The sequence below is a fragment of the Nuphar pumila genome, chromosome 5, assembly GCF_984573655.1.
Source record: "Nuphar pumila chromosome 5, dmNupPumi1.hap1.1, whole genome shotgun sequence".
NCBI lineage: Eukaryota > Viridiplantae > Streptophyta > Magnoliopsida > Nymphaeales > Nymphaeaceae > Nuphar > Nuphar pumila.
In genome coordinates this window covers 132,851,675-132,869,373 of record NC_143253.1, presented here as the reverse complement: position 1 = coordinate 132,869,373, position 17,699 = coordinate 132,851,675, and the positions used below count along the sequence as shown (strand labels likewise).

Below are 17,699 nucleotides of genomic sequence, written 5' to 3'. Positions count from 1 at the left end.
TGTCTCTTGACACTCATGGGTGAGTGGTTTATTGGCTCTGTATCTCTTTTTGGTGGCGTTGATTATGTTAAACTAGCGGTTATCTTCTGTGGGTAGTTCTTAATTTTTCGAGTTGGATGTGTTTTCCTGGTTTGGCAGGACGAAGGCTGTGGAGAAATTGGTGCTTACCATCAAGACCAAGGAGGAGATTTCTCTGGTTCGCTCGGCCTTGAAACCGAGGGTGGTGGCATTGTTGATGGATGTGAATGGTAATCATATCGCGCAGTGTTGGCTGGAGAAATTCAGTAATGGAGAAATTGGAGACTGCGAGGTGATTGCCGCCCTTGTGTCTAAACTTACTGTATTGCTTTTTGAATTCATCTATGGATTCGGTTTCAAACAAACTGATGAGGCTGACATGAATTTAACTTGCAAATTTCTGGTAATCACAAGGATGTCTTCTCATAGGAATATTTATTTATGTGGACGGACATAGCTGCTGGATTTTCTCTTTTAGTGGTTATCTATACATTAAGGGATGCTGGTTTGTGTTTGTCTAATTAATTTCTCTAGAGTCTAGATAACAGACTCCCTTTCAGTTTCAAATCTTACTCTAGGAAGCTGGTGATCTCCGTTGAGCTATATCCATGGAGGTTACTCAGATGAAGTTTTACCACTAATTCAACTTATGATTTTTTTAGTATGACCGAGGAATGCCAATATTGCTGTATGTTACAAGAGAGATGCTACCTTTTCATGGACCACGAGTTGAAGACATGTCATTTTTGAGGAATATATGTTTAACAATTGTGGGATTTTTGGTTGCTATTAGCCTAAAGGAAGATTGGGTTTACATTAGCATTCTGTCATGAATCCAGTTTCCTCCAAAATTGGTAGGGATAGTGCAAGATCTGGGACTTTTGTGGAAAGGAATATGCAGGGAATTTTGACTGATATGATGGAGTTGGTTCTGATAATATGGAACATGATTTATGTTTTACTTTCTAAAGCACATTCTGAGGTTTCTCAGAAGATTGTGTGCTAAGAAACTTTAGATTGCTGAAATATAAAAATCAAATGACTGACCTGGCAGGTGTGATTTAAGTTTTCTAAAACACATCCTGGGGGTTCCTCAGAGGATTGTATGCTAAGGGACTCTGGAATACCAAAAATATAAAGATATACCCTGGTCACATTCTTAATATTAATTAACAACAATGATGAACTTAAAAGAGTTAACATGAGAGAATCTGAAGATGACCTTCGAAGACCTTGCTGAACTCGACATCAGTTAGTAGACAGGACATATTGGTTACACTTTTCTTCTTATCCGGATGATTTCTTCACCTAGTTAATTTGGCATTTGGTGGTTTATTTTAAGTAGCTCTGTCAATTACTGGTTGACATGATTGGTGACCACCATAGTGTGTCAGCTGCCTTCTTTACCGCTTAATGTAGTCTCTGAAAGCTAATTAATCTGAGCAACATCAGCCTATCAGATTTATTGCCCTTGTTAGTATCTTCTAAAGCCTTTTGCCTTTGTAAATACGTATGTACTCTGGAAAAAATAAAGCCATTTATCATCAAGCATGTGCAGGGTTTGTGTTTAATCTGAATATAGTGTTTGTCATGCATATATTTGTAAATTAGCCCTTCTTATTGTATCCATGTGCCTTCGAATAAAAATTAGCCAATTAGAAACTTATGAGGTCATGATAGATAGATAATCTACAGGAAAACAAGATGCAAGTTGATTAAAAGCCTCGTTTTATTCCAGTGCAAATGTACACTTAACTTTTCAAGAACTCATAGTTTAGTTCTTTTGGATTTTAGTTTTATTCGTGGGAGTTCTTCATTTTGTTATCTTTTATTATTCTAAAGAGCAATGTTCAATTTGACTTAAAGGCATCTTGTCTGAGCTTTGACTGTTTAGATGCTAGAACAAGCGCTATGCTGATGGATGTTATTTTATGACATAAAGAGTCTTGGAAGTTTATGTGCACTAGAAATTTTGCCGATCCAAATGGACAGGCTCTAGTAGTTTGGTTGATTAAGGAGAGATGCCACTGCAAAGAGAGAGAAATTAGAATAAAGGGTAGCTTTCATGAGATAAAAGTTGTCTTATGCGAGAGTGGTAGCGGTACAAACTGAAAATATAAGGATTTCCTACTATTTCTCCCAGTATATGTATGTATAAACTTGGTAGTTACTTTTCTCGTGATTCATTGACATGGGAAGTATAACTAGACATGTAAATATGTCCTTATTTCTATTCATTGAGCATGTGAACACTGAACAGGTATGCATATGATCATCCAAAGTGTTTAGATTTTAATAACTGATTCTTGATAAGTTTATCTGTAGTTGAAAAAGATAGTACTTTTTCTTGCACAAGAAATCACAACACAACATGCACATTTCAATCAAACGTCCTTTTTCTTTTTCAATTCTATTCAAGTATATGAATGTACCAAGGAGAAATAATCGGGATTAAGGATTCAGAAAAGTGTAGTAGAATCTAACTTGAACCAACTTAAAAAAAGTGGCATCTCAATTGTATGTCCTCTACCCTAAAATAGTCTTTAAGAAAAGCAACACTTAATATTTCCAGTCGTGCCATGTTGAATAGCCTGTTTGAGCGGACTTTCTGTTCCTTCAAAAGCTAAATAAAAGTCATCTCCAGCTCTTGCAAATCATACTATACGCTGCTTTAATATCCAATGTAAAATTATGAAACTCACAGCAAGAAATCTGTTGATTAAACACTCAATTAGGACATGTATGCATGGAGAAATTTACAAATAACTGTGCCATCCTAAACCCTAGAGAAAAAAATTAAAATTTTGTGAGTAAAAACCCAAAAAAACTTCTTTCCAATAGAAGAACACTAAACAAATCCTATTTTTTTACCTGAAACAGTCATTTGCTCTCTCTTCGTAATTATTCTTGCTGCCTGTGCATAATTGAGTTCTTTCAATTCCATATTATGGCCTTAAGAATGTATTTGTTTAAGTTAGGTTGCCCACACATCTCTCCTCTTTTGTACTAGAGAAGTATATAGTTTTGCAGTTGAATGTGCATCCTAATTTGTGCTGAGAATGATAATACTAGTATTTTGCTTCAGCGAGACATGCTATTAGATTTGAGGTGCAACTTCTAAGTTATGCCTCACACTTAAATCGTCTTCACCGGGCACAATGTAACCTTGTAGCACTCATGGGATTCGTGTGGTTAACATGTCCTCTGTAATGAATAACCTAACTAGCATGATTACAACAATTTCAAGTTAATGTACTATTTCAAAATAGTTTTTGACTTTAGTTGGCACCTGTATAATTGAATATCTTTTATCTGGCACTTACCAATTTGTTACATGTTATGCAACTGAGTTAAATAACTATGAAGTTCATTCAACAAATTTATTCTTACTATGGCTACTGTGGTTCTTGGCAGTTTCTCATTGATGCTGCTGTACAAGACTGTGTTGAAATTGCAACTCATCAGCATGGATGTTGTATGCTGCAAAAATGTGTGACCTATGCCAAGGGAAGGCTGCAATGTCAGTTGATTAATGAAATAAGTGCAAATGCAATGCATCTTTCCCAGGATCCTTTTGGGTTCGTATCTTTATAGTCTTTGCTTGGATTGCATGTTTTTTTTAGTGATTCAGGGTTGACTCATCTCCTTTTTATTTTTTTGTTTTTTGTTTCAGCAACTATGTTGTGCAATTTATACTAGACACAGAATGGATTAGAGCTAAGATTTTCAATGAGCTTAAAGGTCATTTTGTGTCCCTGTCCATGCAAAAATTCAGCAGTAACGTAGTGGAGAAATGCCTGACTGTTTGTGGAGAAAATGAATGCACTCAAATCATAAGGGAATTACTTGAATCTCCAGATTTCTTAATGCTTGTGAAAGACCGGTTTGGCAACTATGTAGCCCAGTCTGCTTTGAAGGCATCTAAGGTATGATGCTTCACCATATTATTTGCATTTTGGGTAAAACTGAAGTCATTGTGTTACATGTCAGCAGTTACTTGTGGAGGCTCATATCTTCACCGTTAAAGCAGTGTTTCCAATTGCCTTTCAAATATTATCAATTATGAGGATTCATAAGCTTTAATAATTTCCTTATGGTCACTGGCTTCTACAAGATTTCACTCATTGCCAGAGCAGACTATCGACTAGGGCTGCACGCGAGCTGGTTTGAGCCGAGCTTAGGCTGGAAAAGTTTGTCTTGTCCAAAAATATGCATGTTCAAGCTTGGCTCGAGCTCAAGCCACTTTTGGACATTATACGTAACTTGGCTCAGGTCAAGCTTAAACCTAGTCAGCTCACCACCGCATACATGAAATACACATCTTACCCATTTGGGTAAGGCTTCTCTTTGTGCTTAATAGTCAACAAATGTTCTACATATCCATAAACCAGCCTAAGTCAATCCTAATGGGGCTTATCGAGCTTGGTCGAGCTCGAATGTCTGATCAATCTCAGCTCATTTATATTTAACGAGCATGGGCTCTTGTTCAAACTCAGTTCATTTACCTACTCAGATGAGTCCGAGCTGGGCTTAAATTAGTTGAGCCTGAGGCCCGGTTCATCATGCAGCCCTACTATTGACCTATAGTTTGAGCTGTCATCTTGCTTATGTTTTTGAGTTATTACCCTTACTGTTCACCTCCGAGTGGTCGTCAAGAATGTTTTTAGTTGGCTACACTGAAACATCAGTATTGGGTTTCTGAAATTAGCTATCCTGTCTTTTATTGATGGAAGACACACAATTTAGTTTCTCAATGGCCCCGTCAACTCGATGAGGTTCCCCTTTTCCATCAAATCAAGTTGCATCTTGAGTTGTTATATTAGAATTCTATGAAGATTAACCTTTTTCTGTGTTCTGAACGTAGGGATATGTTGTTCACAATGATCTGGTTAATCTGATACGGGCAAATGCTTGTTCTCTGCGCTGCCCAAACGGGAAAAGGGTTTTAGATTGTGCCACCTCAATGTTGCCTCGATCAAGCTGTCGTACTAAAACCAAATTTCAACAGTAAGAGTTTCCGGTGGAGATGATCCTGTAGTAAGTTAACTAACCAGACACTTGAATCATTGTTTTAGAACCTTTATTGGCAGAGACAATAATGCTTAGGCTGCTCCAGGCGGCTGTTTTTTGTTTTTACTATAGAATTGGTTGATATTTGTTATATAGTGGGTAAGAACAGGCAATGTAAATATATGTAGAGCTATAGACGAGCTCATTCATCATGAGTTTAGAGTTGAGGGATTGCAACCGGTTTTCTCTGGTGCTGCGCATGGTTGGTGTCGTTATCGTGTGGTGCTATGGCAGTGTGGGATGTACAGAAGTTTTGCAGCTCATTTGTTGGTCATGGTTGTTGCTTGTGTCATACAGTAGTGTAAGCTAATACTGCAACTGAATTTCATTATTTGATACGTGATTATTTGAAGAGTTGCTGATTATTGTTTACCCATTTTGTTGAGTTGAATAACTGTTATATAATGGCGATTTGTTCATAGGAATCATGGAGGACTTATTTTTGTTATGTTTATAACAAGGGAATTTTATATAATTTGTGGAGAATTTGATGGGGGTAGCTGCGTGTGATAACCACTTGATATTGTTGTGCCTCTCATTTGTCTATGTATTTAGATTATACATATGGTAAAAAAAGTCTCCGTGTATATTTTAAACCCGAAATGGCATGGCCTCCCCCACATATCAACCGCGGGAAAAAAAATCCCCACCCAAAATGTGGAAAATATCCTCAAAAAACGAGAAAAAAAAGTTGGCTCCAAATACATATTCAAATCACATTTGGATTTATTTCATAATCCATATGAGGTTCAGGTTCAGTGCATTACCCTTTTTAAAATGTATTCAGATCCATGAGTATAACGTAGGTGCTTAATAGGTTTTTCAGGTTTTTTTGTTTTATTTTTAAATGCTGACGATACAGATGTGATCTATCTAGTTGAATTTAGGGTGAGTTTTTAGAAGGTTCGAAAAATCAACCGTCCAAAATCTTTGTAAATTTTTAGGCTCTAAATATCATTTTTTTCATCGAAAACACATGATCTAGATGTGGATTTCTTGTAAATCGACTATGCCCAAAACATTTATGAGGTTGAAACTGCGAAAAAAAAACACCCAGAAAAAACCCATTAAGCACGTATCATTAATCCCCTACGCTCTACTCTCAGATCCATATCAAACACCTTTATTTTTACCATTAAAAGACTTTTTTCTAGTCTTTTTTGGTGGATCCAATGATGATGTATAGAGATAATAACATGAAATGTTAATTTTCCCAATTAATCATAATTTGTGTTTTGCTAATTAATCACGAATTGACGAGAAGGATGCATGCCGAGGTTGACTGATTTTTGTCCTGATTAATCATGATTTCCCGATGGGAGCATTCCCTGAGAAATTGCCAATGACGAGTTTGACTACTATGTTGCTTAGTAATCAAAATCCCCATATCTAAACCATTTGCGACCTTACTATGGCTATTCAGCAAAAGGAAAAAAAGAAATGTTACCGGACATCGCCATTCTTTTGTAGGTTAGTCTGACCCCTACCAGTTATACAACCATAGATTTGAACTTGCAACGTCCCAACACAAGGTGAGGTGATGTGCACTAGCTTCTCCTACCAGACAAGCAGAGCCCCAGTTGGTAACATCGCAATTCTTTTTCTGCAAGCAATTGCCCTTTTTTTTTTAGGTGAAACCATTGTTTTGGTTTAGATGTTCCATCACTGGCTGGGAGGAGTCACTATCACTCTCTTCTTTCAGCATAGTGTAAAACTCTACAAGTATATTCTCCCCTGGATCACCAGGATAGTTTCCTGTTGGCTTTAGCCTTAAGGTAAATGACGTGTGCCATGAGTATCAAACTCGCCAAAGTCCAACTTGAACGCTTTAAGCCAAGGGCTAGCAATGGGTTCAGCTTGTATCAGGTACTCAACCCAACCCAAACCTGAATTCCCCGGTATGGGCATGGAAAGTGCTGATCCAAACCTTGGCCCGAACAATATGTGAGCTGGGTTGGGTCATGATTTTTGCTGGGTACCTGACCTGACCCATTTTTTACCAGGTACCCCACCAGAGTATTGTGTATATATAATTTTAAAATTATGAAAGTCGGGTTGGGATTCTATTCTTGTGAGCCAAAAAAACCCGAACGTGAACCTGGTTATTAATTATATGGGTGGGTCTGGGTCAACCCTGACCTGGCGCTGATACAACCCATTGTCAGCCGTACTTCAAGCCGCACAGAGCGCGTGTGTGCTTGCAAGTAGCTGCTTGTCACTGGACATGCAAAATAGATTGCCCGGTTTCTAGGATTGGATTCAGTTAGACTATCCCTTTGAATCCAAGAAAATGTTCAAGGACTACACTTGAATGCAAATTCTAATTTGATTTAGTTTGTATTTTTTATAAATCCTTGTTTTTAACTTTTATGAATTGAATCGATATCATCATCTTGTATTCACCCCAACTACAAAAGATATAGTAGGATCTATATTCGGATTCTGATTTTGTGCCTAATATTCAGATTCAGGTTCAAATCTGTCATGACCCATCCCATACCCATTTTCACCGGTCACTTGGACATTCCAAGGTCGCATGTCTGTGGGACACACAGGACGCATGGACACCACATGAGTATTATTTTATAATTTTTAATAATCTAAATGTTTTCAATACAAATATACTTTTATATGTTAGAACATAAAAAAAACTAATCAGCTAAATAATTAAAAATCCATGTGTTCGCGTCTTTTTTTCAAAAATTTGTGAATTCACGTCCCATGCACATATCGACTCCCCGTCCATGTCCTGCCTTTGTGACATGTTTGCATTATCATTGGTTGTGTACATAGTAAAAATTCCAATTAAAGCATTTTCTTTGAATAAAACTTTGAAAAAAAAAACAATTGAAACTCCATCTTTTAAAAAAATCGGCAAAAAATCTTTTGAGAAAAGTATTTAGAACACAAAAACTTATATTTAAACAAAATACTTTAAAAAAAAAATTGTGGTTTCAAGTATTGCCAACTATGGCTGTGCGTGCCCTTGGATTAAAATAAAGAAAAAAAAGAAGCTACGGCTGTGTATGCACACTTGCGAATTAGGCAAAATCGCATCAACACAGAGACGTCCATTCATAGATTTCGGAGACAGGCAGGCCAACGTAAAATTTAGTTCGCCCCAGTTGGTAAAAGGGAACAGCGTGTCTCTGGTGACACGACCAGACATGCTGATCCAGATGCTGACACGTAGTCATTATTTTAATATTTTTAATATTATTTAATAATGACCATATTTTTAATATAAAAATATATAAACATCATGTTATTGATTAAAATTGAAAAATTCTGTCCTCATATCTTATTTTCCAAAAATATTTCGATCTTGTGAGTCAATCCCACATCATGCAATCATTGTATCCACATATCCTTGTGACAGCTATTCAGCAAAGGAATTTCAAAAACCTGACAAATGAAGAAATCACTTCAACCATTGTTGAAACATGGTTATTGGAAGCTTGTTGTTACATAGGGAAGCTCGCTTCGAAAGCAGGAAACTCTTCGCTTCTCCAACAGGAGAAGTTTTGACAAACCTGTTCCTAAAAATATTTTGAAACTCAATTCCCTTCAGTAGGAAGCCCAAATCCTTTTCGTTTCCCAAATCGATTCTTTTTTATTTTTCTTTACATTTCCCTCTTGCTTCTTGTAACTTCCCTCACTTATATTTTATTATTGATTTATATCTATATTTATATTCACATCATTTCTTAATTAATTTCACCCGTGCTTCATAGCGCTATGTGTTTTCATTTTTAATGCACTTACATAACCGCTTCATAACCGTGTCCTGCTTCCCGCTTCATGTCATTTTTTAACACTAGCTTCCCTGCTTCAGATTCACGCATCGCTTCTCGTTTACTGGTAACTATGGTTGGAAACTTTATTTTTATACATCATTTAAAAACCAATGGAACTCTTGACACCACCTTTCACTTATATACCTTTTTTTGTGGACAATTGGACCGAGTTTATTTGTGTAAAACCTAGCTTGGGCCTAAGGAAGTGCACCCTTGAATTCCGAACTCATGTCATCCCGCCAACTTGGTGACATTCACAATACCAAATGGGCAGAGCCCTGTAATCCTTACTATAAAAGTTTTCACTCAAGGTATCCAAAGACACCCCGCATGGGAAAAGTAAACATATAATAATAGAAATGATTCTACTTGTCCAAAAAAAGAAGAGTAAAAGAATGATGAGATCATGAAAACAACAAGACAAAGAAAGTAGCTCAAGTGCTGGATCCACTGTAACTACAAAATCAAATTGAGATGAAGACAATGCAAACTCAGTTATTTCAGATAAGTAGATGAAACCCACAGAAAAACATATGTGATCAGTGAGGTGGTAACTTCCAAACTTCTTGGTCCACGAAGCAGAGGTGGAATGACTGATACCATTAAGAAGGTACCCAACAGCCAAGAACCAAAGAACACTCCAAGTCTGCACATTACCAAATGGTCAGTAGAAGTATTTAACAGGCGTATATGCATGTAAATAGACAAGCAGCTACATAACATGAAACTCATGTTCATAGATTTTTTTTTTTCCTTTTAAACTAGCAGTAGACACACCATTGCCAGACAACCAGGAAAGAAAGGGCAGTAGGAATTGAACTTCTTCATCCTCAAGGATATGTCGCTCACTGAGAAGTGTGAAATGCTTACTTTGAAAGAGAGTGATAATTCTCTGACTCGGATCACTCAACCAAGGCTAATTTGGTGTTGCTGGGATGAGGAATCCAATTTTTTGTAGTGCTTATTAGGCAGAACAAAATGCTAACATGGTGTTGCCTAAAAGTAAAGTTGCAGATGTAGAGTAACATGAGGAAGCGGAGTATGCAAGCCTTATGAGTGAAGCTGACTAGTTACATAGGCTAGAAGCGAGCACAGACCCTAAGCCTATTGCAAGCTATGCAAGCTATTAACTGCAAGCAGGATCCAAAATCCATATGTATGGTACACGTTCTATGTCAATGTTACAATTATTTTTCTCTATAGGCAGACAGTAAAATAAGTTTGATTAGCAGAGCAGAATACTTATAAAATCCAATCAGTGGACTGCATATTGAATCACCCCAACCAGACTCGATTCTGGATCTTAGCCTGTCATAATCAGACCAAGCTTATCTCAACTGATAAATTTGCAGTGTAGATTCTAGAATCATTAACCTATCACTCATGACTAACATAGACTCAGACAACTTGGACCTGGATAACCTATGCAGAATTCAGACAAAACCAACTCAGGCTGGCTAAGTCAGTTTGAGGCAATTCCAATTTCAAGACCTAAACCAGCCAATCCCTTAAAATTCCAATATAAAATATATTGTATATGAATAGTTAGAACTATCCAAAGTAATGAACTGTGAATTCAAAAAACATAATATGCAAATAATTAACTACATGCATAAATGCTTCTGTATTGTGTGTGTGTGTGTGTCCGTGTGTTTTGCTAGGGTATGTACATGAACAACAAAAGAATGTCATTGATAAGACTTACGCGTACAGGATGGTTCTGATTCGGCTTTTAAGTCTTTGATATATGAAAAACATGGCAGCGGCCAGAGAAATGGCTACCTGAAGTGTTGGTCCTTCCTCAGTTGGATATAGGACAGTTAATGCTCCAAGAATTACAAATGCAGCTGCAGTTTTTACAATAAAATTCGTTGATGGAGCTTCAAATCTGCTTGTGATTGCCTTTATGACTCGTGTTTGACCAACCTCTCTAATTTTCTTCTTTATGTTGAGTTTTGGGCTTTTCCTCTCTAGAAAACTCTGCATAATGATTTTGTCATGTGCAGATTCAATGGCATCTACACTTGGTTTGTGGCCTGCATATTTGCTTATCAAGAAATTCCTTGCAGCTTGAATTTCTTCTTCTGAAGCCTCCCTGCTGATCCCAAGCCGCTTGTATGGGTCCTTTACATTAATTCTTGGGAAGTTTTCTGTCATTGTTGTTATGGATCAGGATAGATTTTGATATGCATACAAATAACAAACTCCAGCAGACAAGTATCTTCGATAGATGCCTAACAAAAATCCTTTCCAGAATGTTTATTTAGTACAAATTAATTTTCTAAAATTTCAACTTTCATGGAGAGCAAAAGACTGGATAGAACATCTATCTGCAACATGAAAGCGAAAAAAACTAACACACAATATTCCTAAATAGCTCAACAAAGCAGCTCATGCCGTATTGAAAGATTAAAATTTAAATCACAGATAAGTAACCGTTTCGAAGTTGGAGAAGCATGTTAGCTGGACCTACAAACAGGTTGATTCAGAGTCAGTCACAAACACCTCCTATACTGGATCCAACTGAGAGAAATCAATCAGGTGCTGCACCTTGTGAAGCCCGATATGAGTTTAATTCAACCTATCTGGATTCTAAAATATATTATTATAACAATATAAACGATTGTTACTTTTGGTATAACATGGGCAGAGAATTTCCCAGAACAAAAAAGAAAAAAAAAGTGTCTTTCTTGCAGGGTTAAACCTGCAAATTTTCAAATGAGAAGAAAAATTGGAAATAATAGATTTGTATAAACATATAAGGTTCTTAATGCAAGATAGCTTAAACATAGTACATTTATTTTCCTTCTAGCATCAGTGTCCAATTTTACATACAGTGACCTGAATAAACTATTCTTCTAGACCGATAGAGTGATAGCTACGTACTGCAGAATAATAGTTGGAGAATCTGCTCTGGCTTGACAAAAAAGATATAAGAAAACATGCCCCAAACAAGAACCTATCTAGTGAACCCCAGTAGATATATTTTTATCATGTGAGAAAAAGGAAAAACAATAAAACTTTTCTTTCTCCTCTCCTCTTTTTGGCCCCTGTTTAAAAAGTACAGTTTGAACTTTTTAAGTTGTAGGAAATTCAATTGAAACAGCAATAAAACCATATTCCTTGATTTTTTCAAGCAATATACCTTCAATTAGAATATGCATAAGATGTACTTCTAAATGGATAATAATTCATTTTAAATTACAAGTAAAGATCAATAAGGAAAATTCATCACAAAGCCATTCCCTGGAACATGAAAACTAGCACTTAAAAGTGTTCAATGTGATAAAAATCAACACTATATAAGTATATATATTTTCATGATGTAAGAAAAAGTCAAAACACATCTCTTCTTTCTCCTTTCCTCTTCGTTGGCCCTTGTTTGAACTTTTAAGGTGTAACATAATGATGTTCAACTGAAATAGTAATAGAACCATATTCTTTGAATCAAACAATGTATGTACCATTCCATGGAGACCAATTACAGTATGCATAAGATGTACTCCTGAACTAGTAACATTTCATTTAAAATTACAGGTAAAGACAAATAAGGAACATTCAAAACAAAGCAATCCCCTGAAACATGAAAATTAGTACTTAAAATCATTTAGTGCGATATAAAATTAATACCACTTGATTCATCAGCCATATCACTGAATGATGCACCCATAGCGCTTCTGATTTTGCAAGTTTTTGGAACCCGATAGTTCCATATGGAACCATTCAAATGTTTTCTGATAAGAGCATGAAAAACAAATAATAAGTTCGTGGTACATATCATAACCGACAGCATCGACGCTCTTCAGGATGACAGTGCCAAGCATAGAAAAGTATATGGAATGAGTATTTAAAGTGCACCTATCAATATGAAAAGAAAGTTTTCTTTCTTTATGACACCAATTCAGTGAACATGCTGAAACCTGCACAATTGAAGATCCTGACAGCCATGGAGGTAGAATCGGGTACAAAATTTTGGAAGCAGTATATTTCAACCCAGGTAAATGCATTTTGGAGAATGAACTACAAGTTATTTCCATAAGAAGAACTCTGGTACATCATATATGGAATGATCCCATCTGCATTGATAAAAACATTGCATTTTGCAAGCTTAGACAGTTTCTTCTATATACATAAATCAATGTATAACAAAACCATAAATAATATTACTTTCATGACAATGGAAAACTGCCACTATTCCTTTTAAACATGCATTGATAGTGCAATTAGTGTCAAGACATGCAAGATCTATGGATTATGATTTTCCTCTTGAAATTGCAGTAAACTCGGACAAAATTTATATTAAAAAATGGAGAGATGATTGGATCAGATCCATGACATTTTCGGGCAAGTTATTGGTTAATACTTAATGCTAGTCAGCCACTAGCCAAGATTGACTAACTTGACACTTGACAGGAATGAATCCCCACCCCCACCCAAAAAATAATAATAAATCAATCATCTTTTAGGAAGCAAACTGTTTACACTACAACCAGCATTTGATTTTGGTACAGATGGAAGGAGATATAAGTATAGTGAGATGAAGAATGCCTATGATCGTGCTTTCCATGCTCACTATTGCTCCAGGGAACCCGATTCATTCTACTCAGTCCAGTCCGAATGAACTTCACAGAAGCAGGAATTCCTGGACCACGAGAAAGCACAGGGCCCTGCTACCAGGATAGGGAACCAGGCATTATGATTAATCCCTTTAAAAATGTCTAACAAAGAGCCAACTCTCAGAAAAAATAATTCAAACAGTCTTGCAGGTACCTATGACAAATCCACCATGCTTGTCACTACCAGTGAAAGTTGGCGGTTGCTCAAACCAAGGTTACCAAACTATGAAGCGGAAGCGGGAAACGATATAGGAAGCCGAAGCGAGAAGCGCAGCATTTTAAAATTTGTAGGAAGCGGGAAGCGAAGTATCAATTTGAAAGCGAAATATGAATAAAAAATGAAGCAATATGATAACCGAATAGGAATCGAACAAGAAACAAATAAAAACTAAATTAAAATCGATCATTCTTATATTTTTGAGATTTTTCAGTAACAGTTAAATTTTTGTTAAAATCTAACAATGATGGTTACCAATTTGGCGAAAGTACATAAGAAGTGAGTGGAAGCGTGAGAGGAAATACATGAAAAACATGAAAAGAAACGTGAGAAAAGCATATAGGAAGCATACACCATGCGTGTAGGAAGCATAGAAGATGCGAGCTTTCGGAAGGAGTATCACGCGAGTTTCCGGGAAGCATGCTTCCTACCAACCTAAGAAGCTTCTGGTAACTCTGGCTCCAACTACCCTAACCAAAAGGTGTTCAAGTGAACGTGTTCACAGATTTGACAGAATAATTGTACGTTAAGCTACTAACATCATAGAAAAAATTAATTAAAAGAAAAGTCACCCAGTTCATGTTTCGCTCACGCAAGTCAGCTTGGAACGAAACATTTAAGAAGTGACTCAGTAGTCACTTAGTGTTTGCATGTTATGATTTTCTTTGGTGGGTTTCTTTCTGCTTGCCAAATTCAAACTATGAGGGTTTTCGATAACAAAAAATTAATACATCAAAACACATCCAAACACAGATTCATCACTTAGAAACCAAAAACTCAGAAATGCCCAACAACATATAAGGTTTAACAGTAATTATAGAATCCAATGGTTCGCACAAAATTTATGTAGCTTGAATAAAGATCCGAACATGTACCATAAACAGAATCAGCCCTCTTTTGCTACCATCAGAAACGCAGGAAAGATGGGTTCTACCACAAACATAAAAAGAAGAAAAATACACATTTTTGCTTCCCAGTAAACATATACACAGAAAGAAAAAAAAAACAAAGAAAACATTCTTAATGATAATGAAGGAAAATAAAAGCACCCATCAAGGAAATTAAGAGGAAAGAAGGTCTCACCTTGCTTCGGGTGGGAAAGGAAGAGAGAAGATAGGGATGACCAAGCTAGTAAAAAAAAGGTGGGAATGAGTCGGGAAGGCGTCGGAGGAGGGCAGATGAGGATGAAGGGAGGAAGGGAGAGGATGGGTCACGTTGTAAAGGGTAACGAGGGATTTTGCTGGGGTTTTAGATTTTAGAATTCTAGAGCCTTTCCTCTGTAGGGTGTGGACAAAATGAGAATTCTCTTTCAGCTACATCCAATCTCTCTCACTCTCATAGTAGAAATGGACCCCTGAGAATGGGAGTTCCCTTTGATCTGCATCTAAACACTCTTTTACCCACAGGTGGGGAATGGATCTTATCTCTGGTTCCAGATCCGGAACAAAAATATGATTGTTTGTGAATGGCATGCGGAAATTACCTCTCGAGCTCTTCCACATGGGGCCGGCTGGGATGCAAGCAGATCGGATCTGGATCAGATCCGAAACAGCTAAAATTGCAAAACCTCCATCCTAGATCCGACCCATTTGCATCCCCAGGTCCAGCTCAGGTCTGATCTATTGACAAAGCCTAGGCATGAGCCAGCTCAAAAGGAAATGTATTGGATTGAGAGAAAACAAGTTTGTTGAAATGATTTGAAGAGAGTGCGGATTAAGTTAGGGAGTACCCCCTTGAGGCTAGCATGCATATGGGTCAGAACAATGATGAAGTTTTTGCAATTTTTGGCTGGCTGTTCTAGATCCTATCCTAATCCGACTACTCATGTATTTAGTTGCTCCAGATCCGACCCATTTGCATCCCTACTCACGGCGGGTGTTTATCACATGGATGGATGTCATGGTTTTGAGATTGTTCTCAATTGTCCATCATTTGCTCTAAATGTTCTTCATCTAGGGCATCAACGGGCCTGAAAATTTTTGTAGGACCTGCATAAAGGGTCAGCAATCCAATCATGGCGTTACGGGGTGCCGTTGGTCTTTTCAAAAAAAAATTGGCAAAAAACTAGTTATTTTGAGAGAAATGTTTAGAACATGAAATGGTTAGATTTACAAAAAATACGTGAAAAAAAACTCCTTTAGATCCATCAATTATGGATCTAATTTTATGGATTCAAGTTTGATCGCATTGAGACTTGAATTTTCTTTGATATTTACAGAGAAATCACCCCAGCATCAGAGACTTAGCCACGCTGGCTCTACCTCCTGGCAGTGTAAAACTCTTTGGGCTTACCCCAAGACTCCAGGGAGTTGGTTCAGCTTGTGCAAAGGTAATGGCCATGGGATTTGAACCAAGACCACTTGCCTAACAGCTTAGATCTCATCTCACTATGCCAACCCCCTTTGGGTCCACATTGAGACTTTTTTTTTGGATTTATAACCCGAAAAAACCACACCCAGCATGAAGATCTGGTCACGCTGGTTCAGCCTGCCATACCTACGGTCATCATGCCAGCAGCGTAAAACTCTGAGGCTAGGACCCCTGCTCCCGAGGCCTATGATATGTGTTCACTTGCACAAAGGTTCGGCACCCATGGGAATCAAACCTTAATTGCTAGTCTAGCAGCCAAGGCCCCACCCACTAAGCCAACCCCCCTTGGGGTGTCCACATTGAGACTTGAATTTGAATCTCATAATTCATATACCTAACTTGGTTTTTATGGAACTCACGTATCATGCAGCTCCACTGCGGTAGTCCATTTATCTCAACATTTCTTGAGATAGAAACCACACCCATCTCGAGATGCCAAGATGGATGGTTGTCAGGCAGGTTACTGCATAAAAAATGACCTCGGTTGCTGCATGCCCACCAAGCAACGCTGCACATAATGTGAAATTTTGTGCTCCCACAGCTGCTTCTCATCACTTTCAGTTTCATGAAGATTTTTCTTTGAAATACAGTGTCTTTCCTTTTTCAAATCTCAATGGAGCGTAGGTGTAGCCAATGTCACATCTCCTGATTGGAAAAATCTTGCGATACTTTGAATAGTTTGATACTAAACTGTACACAAATATAAATAACATAAAAAATACAAAAAAAATGTTTTTATATCATTAAGAGAGAGAGAGAAACTGGACATTTTCAGAATATTGACTAATTTGAAAAAAAATGAGTTTTTATCATGTTATCATGATATTCTCAAAATATCAGTGACTTTTGTTACATACGGCGTAGCCACTTGTATAGGTGCAAATCAACCTCCATGCTTTTGCTAGTTTTCAATCTCCCAATACAAAAAAGACATTTGTATTCCAAAATGATGATTTAAGACCCATCCTTTTGAATAAACAAACAAAATAGGGACTTAAGCCTTACTAAATCAGAGTAATCATGACTTACTTTTAGTAGATTTACTAATTTGCTCCTATTGTATAATAATACAAGTAAGAACACTTCAAGACAAGGCTAAAGTTGACGCTTCACATGTTTGGAGTCCAATGCGATAGCCGGATGGTTAAGTCGCAAGATCATAACCAAGGGGTCTTGCTTTCGAATCCCATGGGGTGTTTATCCCGAGCTTTGACATTAAAAAGAAAAAGTGGGGGAAGCTTCATATGCATCTTATCCACGAAATTAATTTCAAGTATCTCTTTCACTTATATCACAAAAAAGAAGGATCAAAGATTAAACCTTGAGGGGGTGCTTGTTACACTTTCATCCAAAGGAAGCCGCTTTACTTTGAAAAGGCCACTTAGGAGGGAAAGTGCTTCCCTATGGAGAGCAGTATGAACCCATTTTGACAGAAAAACTGCTTTTTTGCATTTATTTTGTGCATCCCACCACATATTTCTCATGAACATGCTTGTTTCACCCTTTCTAGGAAGGAGGCTCTACTTCCTATGGAAAAGAGCCTCTTTCATAGGAAAGGGCATGGAACAAACACCCCTGAGTGTGCGTCTGATGAAAAAGAAGAAAGAAAGC

At 37.2% G+C, this 17,699-nt stretch overlaps 1 protein-coding gene across 1 annotated transcript; it reads right to left on the bottom strand.

Annotated features, from left to right (window-relative positions):
* Positions 1-9,230: 9,230 nt before the first annotated feature.
* LOC149838804 (DnaJ (DUF3353)) lies at positions 9,231-14,965 on the bottom strand. Its single transcript, XM_090007800.1, has 4 exons — positions 14,802-14,965; positions 12,516-12,619; positions 10,591-11,035; positions 9,231-9,531 (listed from the first exon to the last, which is right to left on the bottom strand). Exons 2-4 carry the CDS (start codon positions 12,553-12,555, stop codon positions 9,381-9,383), a joined length of 636 nt encoding a protein of 211 aa, XP_089863926.1. The 5' UTR covers positions 12,556-12,619; positions 14,802-14,965; the 3' UTR covers positions 9,231-9,380.
* Positions 14,966-17,699: the final 2,734 nt, after the last annotated feature.